Source organism: Mesoplodon densirostris, chromosome 8 (assembly GCF_025265405.1).
Source record: "Mesoplodon densirostris isolate mMesDen1 chromosome 8, mMesDen1 primary haplotype, whole genome shotgun sequence".
Classification (NCBI taxonomy): Eukaryota; Metazoa; Chordata; class Mammalia; order Artiodactyla; family Ziphiidae; genus Mesoplodon; species Mesoplodon densirostris.
In genome coordinates, this window is record NC_082668.1 from 100,069,631 (window position 1) to 100,096,258 (window position 26,628).

The following is a 26,628-nucleotide window of genomic DNA, read 5'->3' on the forward strand; positions in this document are numbered from 1 at the left end:
CAAAAGCTGTTTGTCTTGTTGAGCTGATGCTGTGAACTGTTAACTTATCTGGTTTTGTTCCCACTGGTCACCATGGTCCATGCCCATTCAGACAAGTAGACATAGATATTATTAGGGAAGTACCCAGAAACAATGTATACACTCTTAGTCTTCAGATTCATAAGCCACATCCATCAATGCGACAAAGTTTCTTGGAAAATACTTAGTCACGGTCTATACTTCCCCACTCATACCTCCAGAAGATATCTAGGTTTCTCATTTCCTGGATGTGGACTGAGGTTTTTACCAAGAGTAGCAAGAAGGATAAGGGTAGCCTTCAGAATGGAGGTGGCAAAGGTTTGACTCATTGTTCCAGTGGCAATTTTTTCCATTCCTATGGAACCAGAGTAAGATGGGAAAGAGAAGAGAGTTGGAAGATACAAGAGAGCTAGAAACTTACAGCCTCTGAGACAGGACCATGGGTTTAGCCAGACCTGTCACATTTTGGGTTATTTCTAAGTAGGAAAGTATGAAAGATTTTATAGATAAATTCAGGGATCTAGGAGTAGAGGAGATCTTGTCTCCTCAGAATTCCCATATCTGGAATTCTGAAAGGTGGCAGCAAGGTAGGTGCTCTCAGGTACAAGAACTGGAGTAGTGGCTATATGGAAGGTCAGTGTAAAGAGCCTGGGAGAACCCTGCAGTCTTCAGTCATATGTAAGGAAGAGCAGCCTGTTCTCAGGCTCTGAGAAGCATCAAGAGGAAAGAAGAATGAGAGAGAGTAAGCAGGCTGGGGAGAGCAAAGGTTTGACAGCCTATAATGGTAGAAACAAGGGGTCCCGTGTCAGAAGCAGGAGCTGATAACAGCCAGAAGCAGATGGGAGGGTATAGGTCTGGGAAGATGAGAGGGAGAGTGTTCAGAAGTCAAGCAAGGACTGGTACTTATTCCAAATCCATAACACCTCATTAGTCTCTGGGGACTTTGATGTTATCTAAAGAAGAAGGAAAAGGAGGTTAAAAAATCCTAATGTTTCCTCCCCGGTATCCTAAATTGCCCAGGCTTACTCTGATTCAATTAAAACATTTGACTGATAAGCTTATGCTTTCTACAAACATGTAACAAAGGGGACTTCAGCTGGAAACTATGTTTGGTCCCAGAAAAATAATGGAAGTTACATTATTTGTGCACCTGATTTGTGGCCTAAGAAATAGTATAGTTATATACTATTTGAAAAACTTAAATACTTAATAGTTTTTAAAAATCTACACAGTATTTGGATACATTTTCTTCTGTCTCATGTTTTCTGTCAGGATCCAAGAAAACATCTCTGCTGAAATAGACAACAGCTATTTGGGTCATCATGGATAATTCTCAAAAAACCTGGCATTGAGTGGAAAGCTACACATAAATGAATATATATGACATGATTCCATTTTCACCAAGTTTTAAAATAAGCAAAACTAAGCTATATATTGTTTAAGGTTATACAAAGGTATAATTATCACAAAATTCAGGGTAGTGATTAGATCATGGAAGGAAGAGAAGGAAAGATATGTTTAGAGAAGGACGTATAGAACTACTAAGGCATGGAACAATATTCTATTTCTTGGCCTAGATGGTAGGTTTCCTCCCTCCCTCCCTTTCCCTCTTGTTCCTTCTTCCTTTCCTCTGTTCCTCCCTCCCTCCCTCTCTCCCTCTCTCCCCCCTCTGGCTCTCCTATGTTTTTTTTCAACATATAATTGTTTGAATTTTGAATTCATGACAGTCACTGTTCTAGGAGCTTGGAATACAACAGTGATCAAAACAAACATCCTTGTTCTCATGAACCTTATTTTTAATGGGGTAAGAGAGACAATAAAAATTAAGGCTAATAAGGCAATTATTTATAGACTAGAGAGTGTTGTGTTATGGGGAAATAGTTGGTGGGGGTTATCGGGGGCAAGGGAGGAACATGGGTGGAATTTGAAAATTTTTTCCAGGGGAGGAGTCATTCATTGACAAGGTGACAGCTGAAGCTGGACTTGAAAGCAGAGAGGGAGGCAGCTATGTTGTCTTTGGGGGAGGGGCGTTTCTAACAATGATGCCGGTACAAAGCTCTTAAAGCAGGAAGGTACTGATATGTTGTAAGACAGGAAAAAAAGAACAGTGTGTAGGCCAGTGTGTCTGGAGTAAGGCAAGCGGGTGAGGAGAAGAGAAATGCAAATTGACTCAGCAAGATAAGGGAGGTGAGGGTGGATCACAGAAAGCTTTATGGACAGCAGTATGTTGCACCAAGACCCAATTGTTACATTTCAGAAATTTTACAAACTATTTGTTAAAACTACTTCTTAAAAGTAAAATTATATAAACTTACAATTAAATAACCTGTATTCAAAGCAAAGGTGATAAATACTCAGAATTCATCATTGTCTAATTATTTTGATATATTTTACGATTATCTGTGTTGCGAGGTTATTTCTACCATATCTGTATAATACAAATATATAACATGCACCTTTTCCCCACTCCATGTTTAGAGAAATTATATGGATAGCTTGAAACTAGCCATGGTGGGAATATTCACAACATGGATATCATCGAACTTTCTGAATCGGGGCTCAAATTATTGTTTTATTGTTGTCTAAAATGGTGGAGATAATGATAAAAATAGAGATTGAATTTAAGACTGTGTCATGTCTATAGCTGCTACATTATAAATAGCACAAAAATTGAGGGAATTTTCTTCCAGCATTCAAATGCCATTATCCAATTAAATGACCAAGAAATCATTTGCATCTTTGATGAACAAGTTGATATATGCCTTCTATCTTCTATCAACAAGTTGATATATGTTTTCTAAGTTCTGACATATATTTCTGTACTTTCATCTTACTCCTTGATAGAAATGAAAATATCAGTCTGAATGACACCCATTTGTCTGTTGCAACCATAAGTCGACAACGGACACAAGAGTTTGTCAAAAATCAGTGAAAGCGGGCTTCCCTGGTGGCGCGGTGGTTGAGAATCTGCCTGCTAATGCAGGGGACACGGGTTCGAGCCCTGGTCTGGGAGGATCCCACATGCTGTGGAGCAACTAGGCCCGTGAGCCACAACTACTGAGCCTGCGCGTCTGGAGCCTGTGCTCCACAACAAGAGAGGCCACGATAGTGAGAGGCCCACGCACCGCGATGAAGAGTGGCCCCTGCTCGCCACAACTAGAGAAACCCCTCACACAGAAACGAAGACCCAACAAAGCAAAAAAAAAAAAAAAAAAAAATCAGTGAAAGCATTCTGTGATAATCAATTAGCTGTATAGAATTTATAATAGACTATTGTATATTTTATTATTACTTATAAATTATGTGCTACACATTCTTTATATTAATAAACCTGTATAGTAATAATAAACCTGTATATATACATACATATATATATACATATATATGTGTGTGTGTATATATACATACTTCTTTTGAACTAGTTGTTAAACTTTGCCAGCATACTACTGCTTGTAGGCCACTATAATGATTATCTATTATAAGAATGAACACTTTGTTATTTACTTATAAATAGTTCATATATGTTTTTATGTATTCCTTTTCAGTATGCTATATTTCACAATTTAAAAAAAACTAAAAAACTAAATAACTTTAAAAATCCTATGTAAACACTAAGGAAATTGAATCAGCAGATAAAATTATCCCACAAATAAAACACTAGGCTTAATGGTTTTTAAAGATAGTCTACCAATTTCACATAAGCTCAAGAATTTTAAAACTCCAACTCATTTTATGAGGCTAGTATAACCTCAATACTAAAACTAGACAAGGTCAGTATGAGAAAGAAAAATAACAGCTAATCTCACCCACAAATATAAATTTTATAATGCCAGCCAAAGTAATGCAAACACTTTTACAAAGTTAATACCTAACAATTAAGTTGGGTTTATCCAAGAAATACAAGATAGTTCAACATTAGAAAATCTATTAATATAATTCACTGTATGAACCAATTAAAAAGAAAAATCATGTGAATTATTTTTAAAAGCTACAGAAAAGGCATTTGTTAAAACTAAACATTTTATTTTAAATTTATTTTCTTAACATTGATGGGAAATTAACTTCATAAAGAGCAGCTCAGAGAAAGTAAGAAATATCACACTTATGCTGAAACATTAAACATCTTCCCTTTAAATTCAGAGACAAGCTGAATGCCATTATCACTTCCATTTCAGATCATTCTGGATAAACTTGCCAGTGCAGCTGACTCAAGAAAAACAATTATAAAAGATATACATTTGGGAAGGGAAAAAACTGTCATTATTTGCAGAAGATAAGTATTCAAAGGCAAATTGTATTTCTATACACCTGCAAGAAATACTCATTCACAAAATCAATAAAAAATATTAAATACTGATGGAAAATCCAACAAAATTATTCAGGAATTTAAAATATAGTTTTGTTAATTATAAATATTAAGTGATTACATAATATATTATATGCTTAGTATGGTGCCTAACATCTAATATCACTAACAAATATTTTCCATCATCATTACTATTGTTATTATTATCAAAGAAAAATGAGCTTTCTGAGAAACATGAAAGAAGACATAGGAATGATAAGATATATATGAATAGGATGACTCAATACCATAAAGATGACAATTCTCCCCAAACTGATATCAAAGAAATTCTAATCAAAATCCTATTTTTTTCCTTCTTTTTTGGTGGAAAAGATGAGCTACTAAGCCAAAAGCAGGTCTCAAAATGCTCAAATGAATAATATTATATTGAACATATTCTATGACTCTCGAGCAATTATGTAGGAAGTAAGTCACAAAAAGAAACTAGAAAACACTGCTATATTTGAGATTTTTAATACATATTCTAAAATGTCAAGCTTGACTTAAGCTAGCTCTAGGTTTCCTTCGGGTTCTAAACAGCTGTGATTTGTGCACAGTGCAACCAACTCCAGTAGCGTCTCAGTTCCCACGTTGCTTCCTTTTCTCACTTCTTAATCATCTTTGAGCCTAGTATTTTGGGGTTTGAATCAATATCAAATAAATCAGAAAATTACTCAGTACAGTAAAAAACATAGTGCGTTCCATTCCAGACTGACCACCCAGATTTCATTCTGGGACATAACTACTTTTCTCAAGTATCCATTCTCTTTGAGAAGATGGAAAAGAAAACAGATCTGGGATTGATTTATGGTTTTTGTTTCAATCTAGGTGGATTTGGTGGACCTGGGTCAATTTGGAATTCTTGTGTCTAAAGAGGAACCAGTCTCTCAGGTGACTTACAAAAGCAAATCTTTTGCTTCAAGGGAGAACAGATATTTGTGTTTGCCATTCAGGTACTGTTCTAAACAAAACATAATCTACTCCAGCTCAGCTTCAGACCCAGGTGTTGCTCATGACGCAGGATGCAGGCCACCAGTGAAAATGAGTTACTTTTATATGGCACTTTAAAATGTATGCATTTCTTTCCTGTATAGGACTTCCTTTGTTGTTAATTGGGGGCATCTCTCACCTACTGGCCATCAGTATAGGCAAATGTACTCTTTTATTTTTTCTCATTTCCTGGTGCCTTGTTCACAAAGCTGCATCACAGACATTCAAAACTCTGGAGCATAAATGTGGATTGGTCAGAATTTATGGTAATGTCTGATCCTTCATTAGGACAAATAGGATTTTCCCAATAATAACATGTACTGAGGGTAAGAAAAGTTATGTGATTGACCTGAGACTCCATAAGTAGAAATAGAAAAGTGGCTGTCCTCACCATTTCCCTCCACCTGCCTCACTAGAGGACAGTCACACACCCTCTTAAAAATCTCCTGTTTGCTCTTAAGTAGTACGGAAAAACATAGAGACTGGGCAGAGACTTAAGATGCTGAGGGGCTTCCCTGTTGGCGCAGTGGTTGCGAGTCCGCCTGTCGATGCAGGGGACACGGGTTCATGCCCCGGTCCAGGAAAATTCCACATGCTGCAGAGCGGCTGGGCCCGTGAGCCATGGCCGCTGAGCCTGCGCATCCGGAGCCTGTGCTCCGCAACGGGAGAGGCCGCAGCAGTGAGAGGCCCGCGTACCACCCCCCAACCAAAAAAAAAAAAAAATCATACATAAGGTTTTCCTATCTCTCTTGGACCCAAACCAATGATGTGACATCATGTTACCCATCTAACACATTGCTTACATTATTCCCACTTGCCCAATTTCCCTGTTTCACTTGCCTCCTGTTATTTCTTGCATGTCAGCCAAGTTCCACATCCCAGATATTGTGCTAGTCATTTCCTCTTTCTGAAAACTTACTCCCCCACCTCTTATGCCAGACCTCCCCGTAAGTCTTTCTAATCTCCTCCATGTGTTTATTTACATTATCACTTTCTCAGTAAAGCCTTTCCTAGCCACCTTATTTAAAACTTCAATCCTGCTCCTAATTCCCATTCTTTCACGAAGGTAGGTATTATTGTCTCTTTAGTTTTTTACTGTATCCCAGAGCACAGTAAATAATAATTACAATAATAAAAGCCAACTCATGTAGTGGCTACTATTTTAGGTACTTGTAAGCAGATTACGTAAATCAACTCATTTAATTCTCCCAAAAACCGATGTGGAGAGAGAGGACTTCCTGTTAGAGTGATGTAAAGAGGCCGAGGGTTTCCTCTCCACAGAAAACAAGTATACAGTTGGAAAACATTAACAAAAACAACTATTCCATCACACCGGAAATCAATCAAGGCAACACAACACTCTGAGAAGCATTTATTCTTGAAAAATTTCTGGAGATTCAGGTAAGAACAAGAGGAACCTGTGACCTTCTTGCCTGGAGCTACTCCCAACCTCCTCCGCCAACCCCAGCTTGAGAGTGGAAAACAGCTTTGCTGCCAGAGGAGGTAGACTCAGTTTGGGTTGGGACAAGAGGGAAACAAAACCCTGTTTTCTCCAACATAAAGTGGTGGATTTAATTTAGAATAAATGGGGAAAACCCACACCTTTGCAAGCCTGAGATTGTGGTCCAAGTTTGGGGTAACTGGTAGACCAGCAGGGTTTAACAGAAAAATCCTAGCAATCAAAGAGCCCTGGAAGGGCTGAGATAGCTCTCCACTGATTATCTGAGGAACATCTCTGACTGGCTGAGGAAGAACCTTGAGTGGGTCTTCCTGCACTAGTTTGATTTTTCCAAACAATGTTAAAAAGCAGTCTCATATTCTTGAATTTCAAGATGTTTTAAATGTTAATAATTAAATATAAAGTCTGTATTTCTAAAACTTTTAAAAAATATCATTACAAAGTTTTCTAAGGTTTTCGTGTTATTTGGTGGAAAGGTAAAATTATTGGTTAACCTCTTTGTTATTTACTATTGATTATACATTTAAAATCTTCTAATTAATTATGAGAATAATAGGAACAGAGTGCAAATGTTTCAAACCATAAAGGAAATAAATTGGGATAGAACAAAAACTTAAGCAGTAAAAATGAAGGCAAGAAAAGTGGGAAAAAAAATAGTAGATTAGGACTATCTCTCTGAATTAAAAAAATGGACGGATATTGAATTTTCTTGAATGTTCTTTCTGCATCTTTTGAGATGCATTTTTCACCTTTTATCATTAATATGGTGAATTGCAGTAATAGAATTTTAAAATGTAAAATTTGCACTTCTGGCATAAACCCGATGTGGTAATAAATTCAGTCTGCAAACCTATGACTTCAGTAGAGGTAAACAGGTGCCCTCAGGAGAGATTCTGGCTCCAAAGTTTCCTTATTTCTCTGAATTTCTGTTTTATCTTTATTTGGACAGGTCCTGAGGGTGTCAATTTCTTTTCAACAATATTTCATCCAGCATTGTTAGTTGTTTTTACCATATTTCTTTAAGTTTATCTAGATCACCATTGCATTGGAAATAGAAACCAAGTGTACAATTTTATAAATAATGAAAATTGGAATTATTTGCTTTATTCAAACTGTGTACTCTACACAAGTACCCCCTGGAAATTATATTATCAAAATACTTTATAATTTTAACTTGGTTAAAGCCAGACTTCCTGTGCTCAAATCTTGGTTCTACATTTTCTAACTGCAGAACTGAGTTATTATTACTCAATTCCAGAAATGTAAGTTGAGAACTTTATGCAAATCTAAAATTTACCTCTGTGTGCAACACAACATGCAATAGAGCACAGTGCCAGAAAGTTTATTAGAAAGGGAGCAATTGTAGTCCTAATCCAATTTTGACACAGTGTTTTCTTTTATGACAAATAGGTTCCAGGTGATGGGTTGATATTTGGGGTCCACTGTTGTTCATTTTAGTTAAAACTTTCTTAGAAGAGAGTGTATCTTGGTCAATTGGATTCTTTGGATTCGTTGAAGATAAATATTTCAAGTCAATTTTTTCAAACCTTCTTGAAAGATATGGGACAGTAAAATAGGAGGGAGTGGGAAAAACCTTGGGGTAAAGAATCAGTTTTGACTCTAGTGCTTAGAAGCTGTGTGATCCTCAGTTTCCAAACGTATAAAATGGGGATAATACTTTCTACTTCACAAGGTTGTAGGAGAAAATAGGACAATACATCTAAAATGCCTGGTACATAGGAGGGGTTTCAGAAATCTTGTTTCCCTCCTCTCTTCCCTTCTTTGCTGAAAATCTAATATATTCATTCGTTTTCCTTTCTGAATGAATATATTCGAAGTGAAGTTTAAGTATTCATTCATTCCTTCATTCAAAACCACATTCAGTAAATAATTTTACAGCACCTGTAGTATGCCAGGGACATGCCAGCTCTGAGAAATAATGACAATACAGTAGATATTGTTGCTGTTTTCAAATAGCTTATGGTCTAGTGATTTATATCTTATAGTGCTTCAGGGTCAATATCATGAGTATAATTTGTTCATATAGAGGGGAAATTCTAGTCACTTGAAGTCTCCAGTTAGATGGGTTTGACAATGTTTTCTTGTGGTCATCTGGGTCTTGTATTGTGTGATGTTTTTTATTGAGTGACAATAATGTATCATTACAAAGACCCTTCGTAAGGGCCAGGAATAGCTATATAATTGCAGGGTGCAGTGCCAAATAAAAATAAGGCCCCTGGCTCCAAATTTTTTAAGAATTTCAAGATGATGATACTAGAGTATTTAATTATGCATAGGGCCATTCTGAGTGGGGGGTGGGGGAGGAGCTCTGTGATCACACAGGTTATACATCCAGGAAGTGGTCCTTGTAATGGCTGTATAGAGCCACAAATGTTTGGGAAACTCTGTTTCCTTTCAACTAAGATCAGACTTAAGTGGCTGGGAGAACATGAGTTACAGACTCAGATAAAGGCATTAGATTGGTATTTTTAAAAGTTTTCTAACAGCAGAGGTGGAGAAACAATGCAGCCCCATCCAGGATTAACTAACTATTTAAGTAAACAAATGTTTACTGAGTGCCTGTGATATGCCCAGCACTGTACCAGGAGCTGAGGACACCCTGGGAAACATAGCAGACCACGACCCGACTTTTGAGGATTGTACGTTCCCATGTGGAAGACAGAGGATAAGGAAAGGAATAAATCAACATCATTGATTATGGACTAGTGATACCACTTTGAAATGACTAAACTGAGTTTGAATAGGGGAAACCAGGACAGAGGACATTACTTTTAGTGGTCAAGGAGGGTCTCTTTGGTGGGCGGCCTAGCATGGGATTTTAGGGCACTGCATTTGCAGAGAAAGAATGAATTTCAGCTCCTTCACTTACTAGTTGTGGGATTTGAGGCCAGTCACATAACTGTCCTCTGCCTCAGTTTCCTTATCTGTAAAATGGGAATGATAACAGTAAGATCCATGTGAGAATTTAAAAAGTTATTAAGTACTGTGCTTTTCAAATTAAAAATAAAATACAGATTGCAGAGGGAGGAACACTCCAGCCAAGGAATCAATCAGCCAGCCAAGAAGGAATCAGCCTTGCAAAAAGCTCCAGGAGGAGAATTCCTGGATGAAGAAACAATCGTTGCAAAGGCCCTGGGGTATTATAAGAACCTGCCAGAATGCCACTGTGCAGGGAGTATAAAGCATGAGAGAGACAGGTCTATGGGATGCAGCGTGAAAGGAGACGGGCCAGATGTGGAATTTGAAAGCTAATTTCCTGCATGAAGGATAATGACTGATACTAACTCACATGCCTTGGAAACCAAATAGACTAATTAATCTGAATAAAAAACATGTCAGAAATAAATAGAACTAGCCTCCCATTTGTTTTCTTTGGTAGCCGATTACAAACGATTCTCCCAACTCATGCGTGAACCTGTCAGCCAAAGAAGTAACTTAGCAAAGCTGAAAAAAACATATACTCAAATCTCTAACACTAAGTGTTACATTCCTAATGCAACACAAAACTACTTGGAAAACCTAAAACACAGGATCAAAAGCACCTCTAGAAATGAACAGGACGTTACTGTGCCACATAAAGTCTTGTCACTCTTTTATTGTCCCATCCTTCACATCCACTTCACTGCCACCCATGTCAATACTTCTGTAGCCCACATGGCACAAACAGAGCAGAATATCTTTTTATTAAACAGACAAACCAATTTTCTTATGAGTAGTCAAAGGGTAGCCAAATTCTAAACACCTCCAAGGGTTTGCATATTTTATAAAAGAAGAAATCTAGGGGGAAAAAATCCAACATCTCAGAGGAGGAGTTAGGACAGAGAGAGATGGCAGTAAGCCTTCATAAACAACTGTACCTTGAGCAGCTAACTCTTTCCACCTCTCTTTGTTCTGCTGGATGATGTCCACCAGGTTGTTTTTGAAGCTCTTCAGGTCCACGCTTGCAAGGGAGTAGTCTGGGGAATAGGTTCCATCATTCACGGTGCCTTTCATATTTGATCGTCTAGAGGAATGAGCAAGATGTGATAACATAAAGGTGCTTGAGCTAATAGTAACCACCAGAGAAAACAGGAAATACCAAGGGCAGGATATGGGATGAGGAAGCAAAGCCTGAAACACTTTACAAAACCAGCTACAGAAGCAGGAAGGCAGCTGCTCAGGCCCAGTTTTGAGCACCTGTCGGAGCTGCTCACCTCCTACCTTCCTCCCCTCATGGAGAGGGCCAGGCTCTGTTAGGATTCCCAGAGCAGCAGGTCAGGGCCCACATGTATTATGGGGTGGGGGTGGGTGAGGCCTAATTAGAGCAGCAAAACCTTGAGATGAGCTGACTTAGTGGTGAGTCCACTGGTGAGTGGCACAGCGGCATCACCGTTCTGGAGCTAAAAGTGGGGTAATGGTCCCTGCCCTTCCGTCACCATTTAATCTCTAGGATAACGTGGATCTTTCTCAGGTAGAACATTCCCTCAGTTTCCTTGTTAGGGCAACATTTAGGAAACGTTGGTATGTTATTTGGAAAAACTATGTGTTCAGATGGACAAGAATTTAGCATAATTTTTCTGCAACTGGAAGTTTTAAATAACATCCCTTAACACATTTATCATTGAAAAAAATATAGATTGAAATATTTTAAGTTACATGTTATATTGACCCACTGTATTCATGTCATCTTGATGTAGGCATCTTTCTAGACATACAAGTGGGCTGTGATTGATTTGTTAGCAAGCTAACACAATGCCCGTCTCCCAACTGCCCACCACTACCAGATACGTTACTATATCCAGGACATAATTCATACATTTCAATGAAAATTAAAATAATATTTATTCTCCTGAGTGTTGAATACAATTCTGTTATACTCCTTAGTACTTTGATATTTTTTGTAGTGGACATCAAATTCCTAATTTCAAAGGCAGATGCAATACATTGCAGAGCCATTAGGTGGCAATACTACCTAATAATTCTTCTAAGAATTTCCTGCCAAATGTAAGGAATAATAAAGATAATCATAAGTAAAAAGGAAATGCAAAAAAGAAAACATCAAACCTGCTTGCTCCATAGGAAGGAGTTTTGGTTTTTGAGTCTTCCTCTATAAGAGGAATAATAATTTTCTCTGTTGAGTCTGTCAGAAGAGAAAATGTTGGCTCTACTATGAAATCAATGAAACCTACAAAAGCAAAAACATAAATAAATATATTCAAGTGTTACAATGTCCTGAATTCTAACAGTAATAATACAGAGATTCTGATGCTCCTGATAACAAGTTTCAACTACAATATTGGTTCAGCTTACCCCTTGCAATTATTTTTAATCCAATAACACAATCTTTAGAGAGTTTAACTGTTCTACAAAATCATCTCTCAAGCAGTGGAAGTGATACAATTTAAGCTTGCTAACTCAAGTGTATTGGGTTTCCTACTTAATATTCAGCCTCATCTTATTGTTAACAATAATTTCAGATCTAACAAGAGTCAATCTATTTTCCTCTGTTAATGAGAGGGATCACTCTTCTTTCCGAAAGGTCTTCACTTGTTCGTTGAATTTTATTATTGACTAACAAGAAATAATATGTAAGCTCCAAAGAAACTAAATAATTGAAGTTTTTTTCTCAAGCCACAGGAAGGCAACCATTTTTTTTTCTCACACTGTATCAGTCAGAGCTTTCTGCCAGTATGTTAATATTTCAAATTGTTGTTTATTATTCCCAGGATGTAAAGCTTTAAGTTTGCAGCGTGTGGGCGTATTCTGTTAAATCAGAACAGAGAACAGCATTAATCCCGCCACTTTGAGATGACAGGATTGAATAAAGAATTTTACATTGAAAGTACTCATCAAACTAGAAAATGACACACACAGAGAATGGGGCACGGTCCTTTAGGGAGCATTTACCACCTGTGTTTAGGTGGAGGAGGAGACAAGCTCTGTGTACATTCAACACCCGAGGTTCCAGGAGAGGTGTGGTGCTGGAAATCAAGCGCTTGTTGCCTTAAACACAACTGGGAGCAACAGACTACCATCTGAATATAAAAGAACATTGCGGGGATGCTTTTTAAATGATAGTGTCCTGGGAAATATCTATATTTAAAAAGTATCCTATCCATCAGAAACTTGGATAAAGTAATTCACATTTCAAGTAATTGTATTCACCATAGCATACATTAAGATGCTTTTTTTTTTTTTTTTTTTTTTTGTGGTACGCAGGCCTCTCACTGTTGTGGCCTCTCCCGTTGCGGAGTACAGGCTCTGGACGCGCAGGCTTAGCAGCCATGGCTCACGGGCCCAGCCGCTCCACGGCATATGTGGGATCTTCCCAGACTGGGGCACGAACCCGTGTCCCCTGCATCAGCAGGAGGACTCTCAACCACTGCGCCACCAGGGAAGCCCTAAGATGCATTTTTAATTCAAAAATTTCAATAGTTTTGTGTTTGAATTGATTACTTCAAGTTGAGTCAATGCTAATTGACCACCAGGGTGTTCTTTCACGTTTTGTCTATGGTTTTAAATGCCTGGGATCTAGAGACTATCAAATGAGTCACCTCTACTAACATGGCAGCAATTTACATTACAGCAATAAGCCTCAGACACTTCTATTCTTCTCAGCTTGCCCGAGGAGGTCCTTAACCTGACATATTCACAGCTTCTAAACGATGGGAGCCACCTGTGTTATGGTAGCTAGGAAAACAGCTGTTGGAACGTGGGTAGGAAGGGGAAAAGTGAGAGTAAGAAGCTTTCTGACAGCTGACCACCACTTTGTAGGATGTGGTACCAGACCAACTGGAGAGGTAAGGCAGTCATCCTTTTATTTATTGATCATACAGGTCAGTAATGAAGATGCTGGCCCAGGGAATAACTATTACAAATATATGAACCATGCAGCCTAGAAATAATATGTTTTAATCATGGGCTGGACTTGAAGTCTCCAATATAAGCTCAAATGAAAAGGATAAATATGGTTGGGAGCAATATCATTTTACAGATTTCCTGTTGTTGGCTTCCCTATTCATATCATAAGAATTTTTTTCCCAAAAGAATATGAGCTAGTGTATTAAGAATATTATGCAGTGATAACAGATATATTAATATTTTCATTGGATTGTCCTACATACAAAGGATTAAATTACAGAAAATAATCAGCAACAAAACAACAAGAAATGCTGTCTCTTGCAAAAGAAGAAAGTCCTCTATTTTGTAAAAGGATTACAAAGAGAATAACAATTATTTACTAATACTGCTTTATTGAGTTCATTTTGTGAGAATGTTTCAAAATTCTGCATTCACCACCATATAGATCAGTCTAAAGATCAAATTCATCATGAATATGGAGTGAGGTTTTCATGGGTGAACAACATCGTGTATCCATTTGAAAACTGACAGGCACACACCCGCTCTCCACAACCACCAATCCTCAGTATTACCTATTTGGGACTGGGCCACCATCGTTGACTTCCGATCACAAAGTGGGGAAAATGGAAGCCCTAATTCAGCTTCTTTATCTCCCTGCGGAAAGGAAAGCCCATTAGTACAGACTTGGTGTGGAGAAACTAAAAGCAGCTTAGATAAAAAGGCTTAAAAAGCTGCATATTTTATTTCTTAATTAGTATTGTGTATTTATCACAAAACAAAAAGCTATTGTCCAAGTTCATATCATTTTACTCACATCGTCTCCTTTTGGGGATATGTTGCATATGGCACACATTGCAGAAGTAAAAAAACATGAACATTTTCAGCACCTAGAGACTCCACATTGGTATTACAACCCCTTGATTATAAAGAGACAAACCTTTGCTCTTTGGAATTTTTCTAAAGTCACCATAAAATAGTCATCTCGGTGTGTTATTTGGCATTTAATTAACAATCCATCTCATGGATTTTTCTGCTTCATTTTTCCATGCCAAATACATCAGCAGACCTTCAGTATCAAGAATTCATGATTGGATGGCTTTTTAAATTTAAAAGTGTATGAGCATTTTGAAACATCTTTTTACTTATTAACCAAGTTTTACTGAATCTCCTAAGCAAGTAATGAGGAATATCTGCAACATTCTTACATTCTGTGTGCATAAATTTTATTTTAATAGATTCTTCTCAGAGAAAATTGAAATGTCAATGATTTTTTATTATTTGATCTTATCAATTGTAGATTAATTGAGCACAAAGTTTAAAGAATTCCATTTTTGTTTGGGTTTAACATCATAATTAGATTTTCGTTTCCTGAAATAAAGGTGGCTGCTCTGGACAAAGCTTTATTATGAAAAGGTTTATCAAACATTGGTTCTTTGCATTCAAGATGTGCTCACAAAGAAAAAGGAGGTAGGTTACTTCACTTGCCCCATTCACTTCAACTGCCCAGACATTTGAAAAAATGCTTTGGGCTCTATTTTCTCCTAATCTGTTGGTTGTATACCTTCATGGGGTACACTGGCCTTGCATAAGACCACAACTTAGAATATGTGGTTGAGATCAGGGGACAAAAGGGAGTGGCCTTTACTTTGTAGCAGAGCCCATATTACAAGGCAAACCTGCCTGAGAACTTCAGTTTCCTTTGCTTCCTCTAGCAGCTTTTCATCATGATTTTTACAACTTTATGTCAACATGTGGCTTTAAAGTTTTTATTGATGATGTTTTCTAGTGCATTTATGCTAAACTATGCCTCTGATTAGAAGGGACAGAAAGTCTGAAATGAGAATTGCTCGGAAAAATCTACATACAGTCACCAAAGAGGTAGGCAAAGTGGCTACAAATAGGAATGTTTCACTATGTCATGACTTAGAGAAAATAGGGAAAGAATTTCTGTGACCTCTCCCAGCAAGCCTCACATTCCCCAAGAGAATAACATACATTCCATTTGGAATTAATATTTATAGTTGGCTAAGGGACAGATGCGGGGGGGGGGTGCAGAAATTATTGTGTCATTAGCCTTGGAGTCACAAGACACAGAGCTGAATCACTGCTGTTCAACGGGCTGTCTCTGTTACTTCAGACACATCACAGACTTTGCCGAAATGAATTCTCCTCTGTTACCCAACTCAGTGATTTCAGTTGACTTGTTTTAAGAATAAGGATATAATAGTATCTACCTAATAGGGTTATCCTGAGGTTATCTAAGATAATTTATGTGAAGCCTAAGGACACTGACTAATATATAGTCAATAGTCATTAAATGTTAGCTAATAAGAATCATAATTCATAATACTAGCTAAAACACAGAGCTGTGCAAATTAGAGGTATTTATGAAGTCTAATGCACATCTTGGATGGTATTAAACCACAAGGAAAAGGATTGCTACTTAATTTACATGTAATGGAGAGGCATTGGCTTTTCCCCTCTTTATTCTGTATGGAATTGACGTAAGAGGAATTCTACTTTTGAAACACTAATTTGTCGGCAGTGTGGGAGATGGCTTGGGGTAAGTTAAGGGTGAGCCTTGTGCTTCAAACCTGAATGAAAAGGAGACTTTGGGGCCACTAATAGAAATAAGATGATCTGGATGAGGGCTTGAGTTAAAGACTATTATGAATTTGATTTTAACATGTTGAGAATAAAGTGAAAGAATAATATTAATAACTTGCTAAAATATAGATGATATTACTATTATTAAAGTAGAAATAAGGCTACTCATAGACTTCATGGGAAATGTGATATTGGGGATTCCTTTATTTTAATTTAATTAATTTATTTTTTTATACAGCAGGTTCTTATTAGTCATCTATTTTATACATATTAGTGTATACATGTCAATCCCCATCTCCCATTTCACCCTCCCCACCCCACCCCGTGCTTTCCCCCTTGGCATCCATGTTTGTTCTCTACATCTGTGTCTCTATTTCTGCCTTGCAAACCATATCATATGCACCATTTTTCTAGATTCTACATGTATGCTTTTTTTTTTTTTTTTTTTTTGCGGTATGTGGGCCTCTCACTGTTGTGGCCTCTCCCGTTGCAGAGCACAGGCTCCGGACACGCAGGCTCAATGGTCATGGCTCATGGGCCAAGCCGCTCCGCGGCATGTGGGATCTTCCGAGACCGGGGCACGAACCCGTGTCCCCTGCATCGGCAGGCGGACTCTCAACCACTGCGCCACCAGGGAAGCCCTACATGTATGCTTTAATATATGATATTTGTTTTTCTCTTTCTGACTTACTTCACTCTGTATGACAGTCTCTAGGTCCATCCATGTCTCTACAAATGACCCAATTTCATTCCTTTTTATGGCTGAGTAATATTCCATTGTATACATGTACCACATCTTCTTTATCCATTCATCTGTCTATGGGCATTTAGGTTGCTTTCATGACCTGGCTATGGTAAATAGTGCTGCAGTGAACACTGGGGTTCATGTGTCTTTTTGACTTATAGTCTTCTCTGGGTATATGCCCAGTAGTGGGATTGCTGTGTTATATGGCAATTCTATTTTTAGTTTTTTAAGGAATCTCTATACTGTTCTTCATAGTGGCTGTATCAATTGACATTCCAAACAGTGCAAGAAGGTTCTCCTTTCTCCTCACCCTCTCCAGCATTTGTTGTTTGTACATCTTCTGATGATGCCCATACTAACCAGTGTGAGGTGATACCTCACTGGAGTTTTGATTTGGATTTCTCAAATAATTAGTGATATTGAGCAGCTTTTCATGTGCCTCTTGGCCATCTGTATGTCTTCTTTGGAGAAATGTCTGTTTAGGTCTTCTGACCATTTTTTGATTGGGTTGTTTGTTTTTTTAATATTGAGCTATATGAACTGTTTATATATTTTGGACATTAATCCTTTGTTCATTGATTTGGTTGCAAATATTTTCTCCCATTCTGAGGGTTGTCTTTTCGTCTTGTTTATAGTTTTCTTTGCTGTGCAAAAGCTTTGAAGTTTCATTAGGTCCCATTTGTTTATTTTTGTTTTTATTTCCATTACTCTAGGAGGTGGGTCAAAAAAGATCTTGTGTGATTTATGTCAGAGTGTTCTTCCTATGTTTTCCCCTAAGAGTTTTATAGTGTGCAGTCTTACATTTAGGTCTCTAATCCATTTTGAGTGTATTTTTGTGTATGGTGTTAGGAAGTGTTCTAATTTCATTCTTTTACATGTAGCTGTTCACTTTTCCCAGCACCAGTTATTGAAGAGACTGTCTTTTCTCCATTGTATATCCTTGCCTCCTTTCTCATAGATTAATTGACCATAGGTGCATGGGTTTCTCTCTGGGCTCTCTATCTTCTTCCATTGATCTATATTTCTGTTTTTATGCCAGCACCATATTGTCTAGGTTACTGTAGCTTTGTAAAATAGTCTGAAGTCAGGGAGTCTGATTCCCACAGCTCCATTTTTTTTTTTTCTCAAGATTGCTTTGGCTATTTGAGGTCTTTTGTGTTTCCATACATATTTTAACAGTTTTTTGTTCTAGTTCTTTAAAAAATGCCATTGCTAATTTGATAGGGATTGCACTGAATCTGTAGATTGCTTTGGGTAGTATAGTCATTTTCACAATATTGATTCTTCCAATCTAAGAACATGGTATAGCTCTCCATCTGTTTGTGTCATCTTTGATTTCTTTCATTTGTGTCTTATAGTTTTCTGAGTATAAGTTTTTACCTCCTTAGGTAGGTTTATTCCTAGGTATTTTATTCTTTTTGTTGCAGTGGTGAATGGGATTATTTCCTTAATTTATATTTCTGGTCTTTTGTTGTTAGTTTATAGGAATGCAAGAGATTTCTGTGCATTAATTTTGTTTCCTGGAACTTTACCAAATTCATTGATTAGCTCTAGTAGTTTTCTGGTGGCATCTTTAGATTTCTGTATGTATAGTATCATGTCATCTGCAAAGAGTGACAGTTTTACTTCTTCTTTTCTGATTTGGATTCCTTTTATTTCTTTTTCTCCTCTGATTGCTGTGGCTGGGACTTCCACAACTATGTTGAATAATAGTGGTGAGAGGGGACATCCTTGTCTTGTTCCTGATCTAGAGGAAATGCTTTCAGTTTTTCACCCCTGAGAATGCTGTTTGCTGTGGGTTTGTTGTATATGGCCTTTATTATGTTGAGGTAGGTTCCCTCTATGCCCACTTCCTTGAGAGTTTTTATCATAAATGGGTGTTGAATTTTGTCAAAAGCTTTTTCTGCATCTAATGAGATTGTAATGTGGTTTTTATTCTTCAATTTTTTAGTATGGTGTATCACATTGATTGATTTGTGTATGCTGAAGAATCCTTGCATCCCTGGGATAACTTCCACTTGATCATGGTGTATGATTCTTTTAATGTGTTGTTGGATTCTGTTTGCTGGTATTTGTTGAGGACTTTTGCATCTATATTCATCAGTGATATTGGTCTGTAATTTTCTTTTTCTGTAGTACCTTTGTCTAGTTTTGGTATCAGGGTGATGGTGGCCTCGTAGAATGAGTTTGGGAGTGTTCCTTCCTCTACAGTTTTTTGGAAGAGTTTGAGAATGATGGGTGTTAGCTCTTCTAAATATTTGATAGAATTCACCTGTGAAGCCATCTGGTCCTGGACTTTGTTTGTTGGAAGATTTTTAATCACAGTTTCAATTTCATTACTTGTGATTGGTCTGTTCATATTTTCTATTTCTTCCTCGTTCAGTCTTGGAAGGTTATACCTTTCTAAGAATTTGTCCATTTCTTCCAGGTTGTCCATTTTATTGGCATAGAGTTGCCTGTAGTAGTCTCTTATGAGGCTGTGTATTTCTGCGGTGTCAGCTGTAACTTCTCCGTTTTCATTTCTAATTTTATTGATTTGAGTCCTCTTCCTCTTTTTCTTGATGAGTCTGGCTAAAGGTTTATCAATTTTGTTTACCTTCACAAAGAACCAGATTTTAGTTTTATTGATCTTTGCTATTGTTTTCTTTGTATCTATTTCATTTATTTCTGCTCTGATCTTTATGATTTCTTCCCTTCTACTAAGTTTGGGTTTTGTTTGTTGTTCTTTCTCTAGTTCCTTTAGGTGTAAGGTTAGATTGTTTGAGATTTTTTTTGTTTCTTGAGGTGAGATTGAATTGCTATAAACTTCCCTCTTAGAATTGCTTTTGCTACATCCCATAGGTTTTTGATCGTCCTGTTTTCATTGTCATTTATCTCTAGGTATTTTCTGATTTCCTCTTTGATTTCTTCTGTTATCTCTTGGTTATTCAGTAATGTATTGTTTAGCCTCCATGTGTTTGTGTTTTTTATGTTTTTTTCCCTGTAATTGATTTCTAATCTCATAGTGTTGTGGTCAGAAAAGATACTTGATATGGTTTCAATTTTCTTAAACTTACCGAGGCTTGATCTGTGACCCAAGATGTGATCTATCCTGGAGAATGTTCCATGTGCACTTGAGAAGAAAGTGTAATCTGCTGTTATCAGATGGAATGTCCTATAAATATAAATTAAATCGATCTGGTCTATTGTGTCATTTAAAGCTTGTGTTTCTTATTAATTTTCTGTCTGGATGATCTGTCCATTGGTATAAGTGAGGTGTTAAAGTCTCCCACTATTATTGTGTTACTGTCGATTTCCCCTTTTATAGCTGTTAGCATTTGCCTTAAGTATTGAGGTGCTCCTATGTTGGGTGCATATATATTTATAATTGTTATATCTTCTTCTTGGATTGATCCCTTGATCATTATGTGGTTTCCTTCCTTGTCTCTTGTAACGTTCTTTATTTTAAAGTCTATTTTGTCTGATATGAGTATTGCTACTCCAGCTTTCTTTTGATTCCCATTTGCATAGAATATCTTTTTCCATCCCCTCACCTTCAGTCTGAATGTGTCCCTACGTCTGAAGTGGGTCTCTTGTAGACATTATATATATGGGTCTTGTGTTTGTATCTATTCAGCAAGCCTGTGTCTTTTGGTTGGAGCCTTTATTTATTTTTTTTGTGGTATGCGGGCCTCTCACTGCTGTGGCCCCTCCTGCCACAGAACACAGGCTCTGGACGCGCAGGCCCAGTGGCCACGGCCCATGGGCCCAGCTGCTCCGCGTCATGTGGGACCCTCCCAGACCAGGGCACGAACCCACGTCCCCTGCATCGGCAGGTGGACTCCCAAGCACTGCGCCACCAGGGAGGCCCCTGGTTGGAGCATTTAATCCATTCACGTTTAAGGTAATTATCGATATGTATGTTCCTATTACCATTTTCTTAATTGTTTTGGGTTTGTTTTTGTAGGTCCTTTTCTTCTTTTGTGGTTCCCACTTAGAGAAGTTCCTTTAGCATTTGCCGTAGAGCTGGTTTGGTGGTGTTGAATTCTCTTAGCTTGTCTGTAAAGCTTTTGATTTCTCCATTGAATATGAATGAGATCCTTGCCAGGTAGAGTAATCTTAGTTGTAGGTTCTTTCCTTTCATCCTTAAAATATGTCGTGCCACTCCCTTACAGCTTGTAGAGTTTCTGCTGAGAAATCAGCTGTTAACCTTATGGGAGTTCCCTTGTATGTCATCTGTCATTTTTCCCTTGTTGCTTTTCATAATTTTTCTTTATCTTTAATTTTTGTCAATTTGATTACTATTTGTCTCAGCATGTTTCTCTTTGGATTTATCCTGCCTGGGACTCTCTGCACTTTCTGGACTTGGGTGGCTATTTCCTTTCCCATGTTAGGGAAGTTTTCAACTACAACCTCTTCAAATATTTTCTCGGGTCCTTTCTCTCTCTCTTCTCCTTCTGAGACCCCTATAATGCGAATGTTGGTGCAGTTAATGTTGTCCCAGAGGTCTCTTAGGCTGTCTTCATTTCTTTTCATTCTTTTTTCTTTATTCTGTTCCGCAGCAGTGAATTCCACCATTCTGTCTTCCAGGTCACTTATCCGTTCTTCTGCCTCTGTTATTCTGCTATTGATTCCTTCTAGTATATTTTTCATTTCAGTTATTGTACTGTTCATCTCTGTTTGTTTGTTCTTTAATTCTTCCAATTCTTTATTAAACATTTCTTTCATCTTCTCTATCTTTGCCTCCATTCTTTTTCTGAGGTCCTGGATCATCTTCACTATCATTATTCTGAATTCTTTTTCTGGAAGGTTGCCTATCTCCACTTCATTTAGTTGATTTTCTGGGGTTTTATCTTGTTCCTTCATCTGGTACATAGTCTTCTGCCTTTTCATTTTGTCTATCTTTCTGTGAATGTGATTTTCATTCCACAGGTTGCAGCATTGTCTTTCTTCTTGCTTTTGCTGTCTGCCCTCTGGTGGATGAGGCTATCTAAGAGGCTTACACAAGCTTCCAGATGGCAGGGACTGGTGGTGCATAGAGCTGGGTGTTGCTCTGTTGAGCAGAGCTCAGTAAAACTTTAATCCACTTGTTTGCTGATGGGTGGGGCTGAGTTCCCTCCCTGTTCGTTCTTTGGCCTGAGGCAACCCAGCACTGGAGCCTACAGGCTCTTTGGTGGGGCTGATGGTGGACTCTGGGAGGGCTCAGGCCAAGGAGTACTTCCCAGAACTTCTGCTGTCAGTGTCTTTTCCCCCCAGTGAGCCACAGTCACCCCCCCACAGGAGACCCCGCAACACTAGCAGGTAGGCCTGCTTTAGTCTCCTAAGGGATCACTGCTCCATCCCCCTGGGTCCTGATGTGCAAACTACTTTGTATGTGCCCTCCAAGAGTGGAGTCTCTGTTTCCCCACGTTCTGCCAAAGTCTTGCAGTCAAATCCCACTAGCCTTCAAAGTCTGATTCTCTGGGAATTCCTCCTCTCATTGCCGGACCCCCAGGTTGGGAAGCCTGATGTGGGGCCCTTCGCTCCAGTGGGTGGACTTCTGTGGTATAATTGTTCTCCAGTTTGTGAGTCACCTACCCAGCAGTTATGGGATTTTATTTTATTGTGATTGTGCCCGTCCTACTGTCTCATTGTGGCTTTTCCTTTGTCTTTGCATGTGGGGTATCTTTTTTGGTGAGTTCCAGTGTCTTCCTGTTGATGACTGTTCAGCAGTTAGTTGTGATTCTGGTGTCCTTGAAAGAGGTAGTGAGTGCACATCCTTCTACTCTGCCATCTTGAACCACAATTTGTCTGAAGCAAAGTCCTGGAGTGACACCCCACTGTGTGCAGCAGATGGCAGGCAGGACACCAGGGCAAGTCACAGCAGCAGTCTTCAGTCAGGGATTCTTAATTGATGTATGCAAAGATGATCCATTGATTTTATTAGTTAAGGTGTTGGTGATATTTTAAAAGATGTAGTTTTATATCACTTAAGTTCTTTGACCTGAAAATTATTGTTTGGGCCTGCAAAAGGCATTGTGATGATTTACCTTCCATGAGCAAAATTTCATGGGATGCTGGATAGCAACATTTTTATATAGGACTTAAGCATATGACAGACATATGCAGGGTTGATCTTCCTACAGATGAAGTGGGAGATTCTATATTCTATTTGCTTCTTGTACTTCACAATTGATTTAGAATATTAAGTTTCCATTGCTAAGCACATTGAATGCTATAATACAGTAATTATTTAACTTATTTATAAATATTTCAAAGTGTCATTTATTCTTTAGGGTGAATAAAGACCATGAGTGCAAGATTAGTAGGGGGCCCTGTAGCCAGACTATGAGGGAATCAGAAACCCAATAGGACAAGGGAGGTTCTCCTAAGGGAGGGGAAAAGATATATAAAGGGAGAGTCAGGAAACCTATATATAAGTTTGACAAACTCTACAATTTTGCTTACTCTCTCCCATTTACTTTTCATCAAGATGAAATCAGAGGTCAAAAGCAATAGACGTTGTGTACATCAACTAGTTTATATTTTTCTTGGAGGTTGTACTTTCATTTGAGGGTGTTGCTCATAGGAGGTCAAAAATATACTTTTTAAAATCAATAACTTACTGAATACACGTATGTTCTGGTGTATTGAATCGTACAAGTGGTTGCAGCAGAATTATAGGTTCCTAGGCCACTAAACTCAATTAATTAACCAACCATTTAATTATGCCCCTGGATCTCTGCATATTTTCTTGGGGATATGCCTGCAGGTAGAGAGGCAGAGAAAGTGGTTTCATGAACTTGGAAACACAAGATAGCCTGATACGCTCAGGCCTGATAGTTTTTGCCTGTCTTAGCAATTCCCTTGGGACTTGTTGGGGTTTCTTATTTGAAAGGCCATAACAAAGAACTAGTACAGGCATCTCTTGGAGATTTTGTAGGTTTGGTTTCAGACCACCAAAATATAGCAAACATTGCAATAAAGTGAGTTATATGAGTTTTTTTGTTTCCTAGTGCATATAAAAGTTATGTTTACACCATACTGTAGTCTAATAAGTGTGCACTAGCATTGTGTCTAAAAAAGCAATGAACGTATCTTAATTAAAAAGATACGTTATTGCTAAAAAATGCTAGCCATCATTTGAGCCTTCAGTGAGTTGTAATCTTTGCTGGTGGAGGGTTTTGCCTCAATGTTGATGGCTGCTGACTGATCAGGGTGGTGGTTGTTGAAGGTTGGGTGGCTGTGGCCATTTCTTAAGGTAAGACAACAATGAAGTTTGCCACATCAGTTGATTCTTCCTTTCATGAACGGTTTCTCTGTAACATGCAATGCTGTTTGACAGCATTTTACCCACAGTAGAATTCTTTCAAAATTGAAGTCAACCCTCTAGAACTCTGCTGCTCCTTTATCAAATAAGTTTATGTAATATTCTAAATCCTTTGTTGTCATTTCAACAATCTTCACAGAATCTTCACCATGAATAAATTTCATGTCAAGAAACCACTTTGTTTTTTTTTTGCTTATCCATAAGAAGAAATTCCTCATGAATTAAAGTTTTATTATGAGATTGCAGCAATTCAGTCACATTTTCAGGCTCCTCTTCTAATTCTAGTTCTCCTGCTATTTCCACATCTGCAGTTACTTCCTCCACTGATGTCTTGAACCCCTAAGTCATCCATGAGGGTTAGAATCAACTTTTACTAAACTCCTGTTATGTTGATACTTTGACTTCTTCCCTTGAATCACAAATGTCCTTAATGGCATCTGAAATGTTGAATCCTTTCAAGAAGGTTTCCAGAAGGTTGCTTTGCTCAGACCCATCAGAGGTATCACTATCTATGGCATGTATAGTCTTATAAAATGTATTTCTTACATAATAAGACTTGAAAGTTGAAATTACTCCTGATCCATGGCTGCAGAATGGATGTTGTGATAGCAAGCATGAAAACAACATGACTCTTGTTGTGCATCTCCATCACAGCTTTCAGGTGACCAGGTGCAATGTCAATGAGCAGTAATATTTTGAAAGGAACCTTTTTCTGAGCAATAGGTCTCAACAGTGGGCTTAAAATATTCAGTAGGACTTCCCTGATGGTGCAGTGATTAAGAATCCGCCTGCCAGTGCAGGGGACACGGGTTTGATCCCTGGTCCAGGAAGATACCACACGTCCCAGAGCAACTAAGCCCATGTTCCGCAACTACTGAGCCTGCACTCTAGAGCCTGCGAACCACAACTACTGAGCCCACGTGCACAACTACTGAAGCCAGCACGCCTAGAGCCCATGCTCCACAACGAGAGAAGCCACCACAATGAGAAGCCTGTGCACCTCAACAAAGAGTAGCTCCTGCTCGCCACAACTAGAGAAAGCCTGCGTGAGGCAACGAAGACCCAATGTAGCCAAAAATAAATAAATAAATAAAATATTCAGTAAGCCATACTGTCAACAGATGTGCAGTCATCCAGGCTTTATTGTTCCATTTATAGAGTACAGGTAGAGTGGATTTAGCATATTTCTTAAGGGCCCTAGGATTTTCAGAATGGTAAATGAGTGCTGGCTTCAACTTTAAGTCACCAGTTGCATTAGTCCCTAACAAGTGAGTCAGCCTGTCCTTTGAAGCTTTGAAGGCAGGTATTGACTTCTCCTCTCTCTCTCTGAAAGTCCTAGATGGTATCTTTTCCAAAAGAAAGCCGTTTCCTCGCATCAAATATCTGTTGTTTAGTGAAGCCACCTTCATTAATTATCTTAGTTAGAACTTCTGGATAACTTGCTGCAGGTCCTACATCAGCACTTGCTTCTTCACCTTTCACTTTTAGATTAAGGTGATGGCTTCTTTCCTTAAATCTCATGAACCAACCTCTGCTAGCTTCAAAATTTCTTCTGCAGCTTCCTCACCTCTCTCAGCCTTCATAGAATTAAAGAGAGTTAGGGACTTGCTCTGGATTAGGCTTTGGCTTAAGGGAATGTTGTGGCTTTTCTGATCTTCTAACTACACCACTAAAACTTTCTCCATATCAACAATAAGACTATTTTGCTTTCTTATTCAGGTATTCACTGGAGTAGCACCTTTCATTTTCTTCAAGAACTTTTTCTTTGCATCCACAACTTGGCTAATTGGCAAAAGAGGCCTAGCTTTCAGCCTATCTCAGCTTTTGATGTGCTTTCTTCATTAAGCTTAATCATTTCTACCTTTTGATTTAAAGTGAGAGATGTGCAATTCTTCCTTTCACTTGAACACTCGGAGGCCATTAAAGGATTATTATTGGCCTAATTTCAATATTGTCCTGTCTCAGGGAATAGGGAGGCCTGAGGAGAAGGAGAGAGAGAGGGGAATGGCCAGCTGGTCAGTGAACGGTCAGAATACAAATAACATTTATCAGTTAAGTTCGCCTTCTTGTATAGGCATGGTTTGTGGCACCCCAAAACAATTACAATAGTAACTTCAAAGATCACTGATCAGAGATCACTACAACAAATACATATAATAATAATGAAAAAGTGTGAAATATTGTGAGAATAACCAAAATGTGGCACAGAGACATGAAGTAAGCAAATACTGTTGGAAAAATGGCACTGATAGATTTGCTTTATGCAGGATTGCCACAAACCTTCAATTTGTAAAAAACACAGTATCTGAGAAGCA

General features: G+C 38.2%; 1 protein-coding gene across 6 annotated transcripts in view; it reads right to left on the reverse strand.

The window, feature by feature from the left end:
• Nucleotides 1-26,628, reverse strand: part of PDE1A (phosphodiesterase 1A) — a 356,805-nt gene that overhangs the window by 30,448 nt on the left and 299,729 nt on the right. For all 6 annotated transcript variants that reach the window (XM_060105857.1, XM_060105860.1, XM_060105858.1 and 3 more), the window contains 3 exons: nt 14,246-14,327; nt 11,877-11,997; nt 10,691-10,836 (listed from right to left, as the gene is read on the reverse strand). In XM_060105857.1, coding sequence (XP_059961840.1) covers nt 10,691-10,836; nt 11,877-11,997; nt 14,246-14,327 — 349 coding nt within the window. The remainder of the gene's footprint in view (nt 1-10,690; nt 10,837-11,876; nt 11,998-14,245; nt 14,328-26,628) is intronic.